The following is a 5,661-nucleotide window of genomic DNA, read 5'->3' on the forward strand; positions in this document are numbered from 1 at the left end:
TCGCTTCTGTTTTTCGGGAGCCCCTGGAAGAGGTGCCCCAGCCCCTTGCCACAGCCCCGCGTGCCCCGAGAGCCAAGTGCCAGCGCCTGCTCCTGGTGGCCCTGGTGCTGGTGGGCTCCTGGGCGCCGTGCGCCACGCGTCAGCCCCCGGGCGCTTTCGTTTCAGAAGGCGACGGACAGCGTCCCTGCAGCTTTACGCTCAGCCTTTTTCCGGCACTGGGTTTGCCGGACAGGGTTTGAGCGCTCCTGATCCCAGTGTAATCGCCTCCCTCCTGTTTCTGTGTACAGTTTTTTTTTAAATGGGCTGCCCTGCTTTAATATTTTTTTAAATAGAGGGCTTGGTGCCAACTTTACACCGCTCAAACAGTCACTTTTGGAAACCTATAGGCCTAAAGATTGACATGCAGGTGGCGGTGGCAGGCAGGCCGCAAACTAGTCTCGCTGTCCCCCAGTGCCTCCCTGCTCCCTTTCCCCTGCCCGGTCTGCTCTGCTTTCTGCATCTTGCCCTGTCTGCTGCAGCATCTCATGCGCACGGACACACGCACAGCTCCTGCCGCTTGTGACACCAGTGCCATGCATTGACCACCACGGCAGCAGGTTGCCATGTCTCTCACTAGTGACTTGGTGTCAAGCTGCACTGGGGCATCTTTTTCTTACTGGGACAGATCTGTATTGACATGGTGGTGACTTTGGGGTTGACTTTTTCAGGGGCTCTGTGAAGAGGTGTAAAGATAAAAGTCTGGAAGAGGCTCTCGTGCTGTCCAGGGAGGTGAGCAGAGAGTTATGGGAACTGGACGATGCCGACGTGCTTCCTTTAATCCGCTGCGTCCTTGCTTTCCAAATGGAGGCGACCTGCAGTTCCAGTTCTTTCCATAAGCTTGAACAGGTATGTAGTGCTCTGCAGCAGCTGCTCCATGGCTCTGGGCCTGTGCAAAGTAATTTTATGGCTACTTGAACAAGCCACCCCATTTGCAGAGGATACCTGCAAAACTGTGACAGTGCCTAATGCTTCTAACACCCATTATTTACAGCTGTCAGTGCTCTTCAGTCACAGGTACTCACAAAAAAGCCTTACAAGGTAGTGGTAGGAGATCCAGTTTACACCAGAGGAAACTGAAATGAGAGAGATGTTGCCTGATGTGTCCAAAGTCACACAAGAAGTAACATAAATGGCACGTGGCTGGGGGGCGACCACCCACAGACACTGGCAGCACTCCAGGGGCAATCGGGGACCACCGGCACTGCCAGCAGTGGGGTGGCGAGCAGCGACTGCCCGCAGGTGGTGCTGACAGTGTCAGCGGCACCTTTTTGCAGGGGATACACAGCCTATGTGTCACCCCAGCAAGTAAATGGCAGGGCTGGGAATAAAAGTTAAATTTTGAAGGATCTGGAGACCCAAGTTAGATTCCTGCTTGAACTCTCCCTTTACTGGGTGAACTTGTCCCTCAGGTACTATACAGAAAACTAGATACTGCATTTTAAACAGGGTCTCCCTTATAGAAGAGGTTTGTCTGTGCTTTCTCTCTAAAGAAAACTGAGGGGAGGAAAGAAAAGAGATTTTGCCCTATTGCTGAACTACTTGTGCTTATCTTCGGTAAGAAAACAAAAACTTAAACCAGTGGTTCTCCACCTTTTTTGTACCAGGACCCATTTGTAAGCATCAATGGCCAGTCTCGACCCAGTAGCCCTCGCTCCCAACCCGCTGCCCCCAGGCACCAGCTCTCTAGTGTGTGGGTGTGGGGCATAGGGAGCCCCAAGCAGCCCAGATCTCTGCCAGCCTGCAAGGGAAAAACCCTTTTCACACATTTTTCTTCTTAAAGGAGAAACCATCTTTAAAGTTTCTTGATCCATTTTTAAAGCTTGCTTGCAACCCTTTCCTATATTTTTGCAACCCACAGGTTGAGAAACTCTGACTTAAACCATAGCGAGACAGAGAGAGATTGTCTCCTGGACGTCTCGCTTCCCATCTGAATGCCTTCCCTCCCACTGACAATCCAATAACATCTTGTGGCAATTCCAGTAATTGCTACTGGCAAATTTATATTAGGGAAAAAAACCTGCATTATATGAAGCTAACCATGAATCAGTGCCACTTAGTGGTCTCTGAGCTTGAATAGTGAGGGAAGTTCAGCAGCTTGTGTTTTGCAAACATTCAGATAAGATTACCTTAAAGTGGTCCCTTTTGGCCCAGAAGATCACTGAGGTGAGCAGCTACACACAAAGAGGAGAAGCAGCACTAGGTGATCAGCACAGGCAAAAGTCCCTTAACTGCACATGCAGATCCCTCTCTAGGATGACTTGGGTACAGTGACCTAGTTAAAGCACATAATGCAGTAGTTCCCAGACTTTGGGTTGCAACCCTAAATGAGGTCACAACAGAAATGGATGGGGTCGTGGTACTATGCTCTCTCCCATGCCAGGTCCTGCCCACTGACCTGCAGAGACGCAGGGCAAGGGTATTAGGGTGGGCAGCCGGCATCCTCACCTCCGCACCATGGGCTCCACTGTGGCTGTGCCACCTGCGGGAAAGGGGATGGAACGGGACGGGCGGGGAGCTGGCCTTTGCACTCCAGTCTCAGCTGCTGCTGCTTCCTGCAGGCAGCAGCTGGGGCTCAGGCGCTGCTGGGGTGGGGTGGAGTGGGCAGGGGGCTGCAGGCCCTGGCCCTAGGGCACCTGGGGAGAAAGTGGGGGGCAGCAGCAGGGCCAGGGGGCTGTGGGTCTGGAGTGAGTGGCCCTGCTGAGGAAAAGTTTGGGAAGCACTGACATAATGGGTTGGGATGCTTATCCATGGTAGTGGAATGACCAGAGAATTAAATCTTTCCTTTCCCTTACAGATCATTATGAAGTTGTCTGAAAGTAAAGAATCCCTGGTTTCTGAAGAAGTGAGCAAATTAATGAGGAGTCTGGCCAAGTGCAAACAGGTGAGAGATGTATTTATTTTTAAAGAAAGGCTCAGAATGCAAACAGGTCTCCTTCATGAACCAGGATCTGCAAGCGTGAAGTCTTGCAGCTGTGCAGAGGCTGGCTGACTTCAGCAGGGCACTGCAGGGCTCTGTTTGGCAGATGGAATTGTAGGTCAGGACCTTCATTCAAGGGCAGTATCTGAAGCTAGTGATCCGGATGCAGCAGAGTTGCCAAAATCGGGGGTGGGAGGGGCTGCTGAAGCCCATATATTTACTCCCATGACATTTGAATGCTCACACTATTCTCAGTTGCAGCAAGATAAGTGTTAGCATACTCCAAAGAGCCTAAGCCATTGTCACAGGTTTACCAACTTTTCATAAGTATACAAGAGTAGTTGCTGTATAACCAGAATCCTCCTATTACAGCCTACGTTGTTTCCTGCCAGTGCTAGAGACGTACCTAGGTTAGTGGCACTTACCTGTACCGTCACAAGCTACTGTAATTTGTAACACCATAAGAACTTGGCAGGAAGAAGAGTCTGATTATAATGAAGGGCGCATGTGCACCCCCAAAATCCTTCAACATACACTTCTGTTTATCAAAAATACATATTGTTAATCATCACTGGTGGGAGGAGAATACAGACAGTGTACACAATAACCAGGTGATTTTAAGCGTGATATTTCATTCACTTAAGGGTGAATATCAGCACTGCCCCTGATACTTCAGGCCCCGAGTTCAGTAAACTAAGAGTTTTTACTTTAGGTTTCTCATCTGGCTTTCCATTCCCATTAGCATGGCTGAATTGTCAGCTGTGACTTTGGCAGGATAGCTTGACAAAGCTCAGCAGGTAGAGCCTAAACTTTCAAGTAAGCATCTAATCACCTTTTGAGTCCCTTATGTCTCATTGTTCCTTACATAGGGTATCCCTGTTGCTCTAAACATGAATCCTGCAGTCCTCTTAAGTGTGCCTGTGCTTCCTCCTTGCAGGTGCTGTGTCCTGAAGACCTCCAGACAGGTTAGTCTCTGAACAGTTCCTTACATTTTTGGAACCCTCTCTTGGCCTCGGTTGTAGAGCAACTCTTGGCTCTGGCACACTGAACAACATGCACCAAATGCCTGAAACAGTCCTCTGGCATTAACAGGAGACTAAGGTTGAACCATCCTAAATTTTCATGTGGGCTGAGCTACCAGTGCACTGTGCAGGTCTCAGAGGAAACGCTAGACCTCTTTGCCCACTCATTCAGACCAGTTGGGAAACAAGAAGTATTGCTGAGGTCTTGATCCTACATTGTTACGGGATGAGTGTGGGCTCAGCATTAAGTGCACACCCAGCAAAGTTAAGACCAGATTAAAGACCATACACAATCTACTCCTTGCTCTTCCACATCACTCACTGAGTCACCTGCAAGCCACTTCCCTTCAGTGTCTCAGTTCCCCATATGCAAGATAAGGGATAATTATACTTGCCTCCTTCCTGGGGGAAGGATTAGCTAATACACAGCTGAGTGATGGAAAGTGCAATAAATTGCTATGTGTAGATAGACATCCAGAAGTAAAAAGGAACTTGCTGTAAGTCTCAGCCAGATCAGACCCTTCCATTACCTCATGCTTCTCCAGTTCTCCAAATTCACTTCAAGTTTTATCTTCAAAGCTGCACTGCTGACAATGAGTGGACCTTTGTACAGGCAGGGATAGATTAAAACAAAGAATGCATGACCTCTGGCCTCAAAACTTTTTTTTAGCAAGAGAGAGTCTCTAGATCTGCACAGAAAGGTAGGGCACTGTCATGGAGGAAGAGCAGGTAGATCAGTTGGTTGTAGTTTGCTACCATGTGCCTATAGATACAGCTTGCCACTTCTGATGGCATCAGAATCAACTCAGCATCTCCAGATCAGGTCGCTACCAGCTGACACATTCTGCATCTTTCTTCTCCGTATCTAGTGTGCATGTTCATAGAAGAAAGTCACCTGGGACGACGCCACTGGAGACACCACCTGTGCCTTTTGCTGCAACTTGTAGCTGCCACATGTAATTCAGTGCTGCAGAACCCTACAGCAAGGAATGGAGAATGGGGCTACATCACAGTCAAGGTAAGAGCCATGCTACTTCTGCCTTTAAAAGGGGTATGGTTTCCTCTAGTGTTAGGGCACTTGTACAAGTGACAAAATTGGCCTTTTACATGGTTTAATTGCCCCTTTTAAAAATCGGTTTAATGGCATTACCATTTACATCTGTGGCAGCATATTATGTTTTAATGTCACACTGTACACATGCAGCGGGGTATTTACTTTACATTACCTTGTTACGTAGCAAAGTAACACACACGGTGTATGTTAGTTTACTACATAAATTGCAGCAATACATCAGTTAGGCTCCGGGAGCGGTGAGAGACGCGCGGGTAAAAGCCCGCTGCACCCCTGCTCCCCCAAAGCGCCCCCAGAAACCCCCCAGCAGCTGCAGAGCCCCCCCACCGACCCCCAGCACAGCCGGAGGTAAGCAGGGCCCATGGTGGGAGGGGATTAACTCCTAGAGAGTGGGAGGAGTCGGCTGAGTGGGAGCCGGGCTGGGTCTCTTGCCTGCTAAGCAACCCTTGCAAAGCCAGCAGGCCAAAGCACTTAAGGGAGCCCACCCCTGCCCCAGCCCTGGTACAATCTGTGGGCAAGACAAGAGCCCCCAAGGGGACACTTGCCTGCCTGTACACAAATGCCAGGAGCTTGGGGAACAAGCAGGAGGAGCTCGTCCTCCTGCTCAGTGC

At 49.6% G+C, this 5,661-nt stretch overlaps 1 protein-coding gene across 1 annotated transcript in view; it reads left to right on the forward strand.

The window, feature by feature from the left end:
• Positions 1-707: 707 nt before the first annotated feature.
• The window catches only part of LOC109290422 (thyroid adenoma-associated protein homolog), a 38,015-nt gene continuing 33,061 nt past the window's right edge, over positions 708-5,661 (forward strand). The window contains exons 1-4 of the mRNA XM_019506919.1: positions 708-885; positions 2,834-2,920; positions 3,894-3,921; positions 4,848-4,996. Coding sequence (XP_019362464.1) covers positions 841-885; positions 2,834-2,920; positions 3,894-3,921; positions 4,848-4,996 — 309 coding nt within the window. The 5' untranslated portion in view covers positions 708-840. The remainder of the gene's footprint in view (positions 886-2,833; positions 2,921-3,893; positions 3,922-4,847; positions 4,997-5,661) is intronic.

Source organism: Gavialis gangeticus, unplaced genomic scaffold (genome assembly GCF_001723915.1).
Source record: "Gavialis gangeticus isolate Ggan-Ray unplaced genomic scaffold, GavGan_comp1, whole genome shotgun sequence".
Taxonomy (NCBI): domain Eukaryota; kingdom Metazoa; phylum Chordata; order Crocodylia; family Gavialidae; genus Gavialis; species Gavialis gangeticus.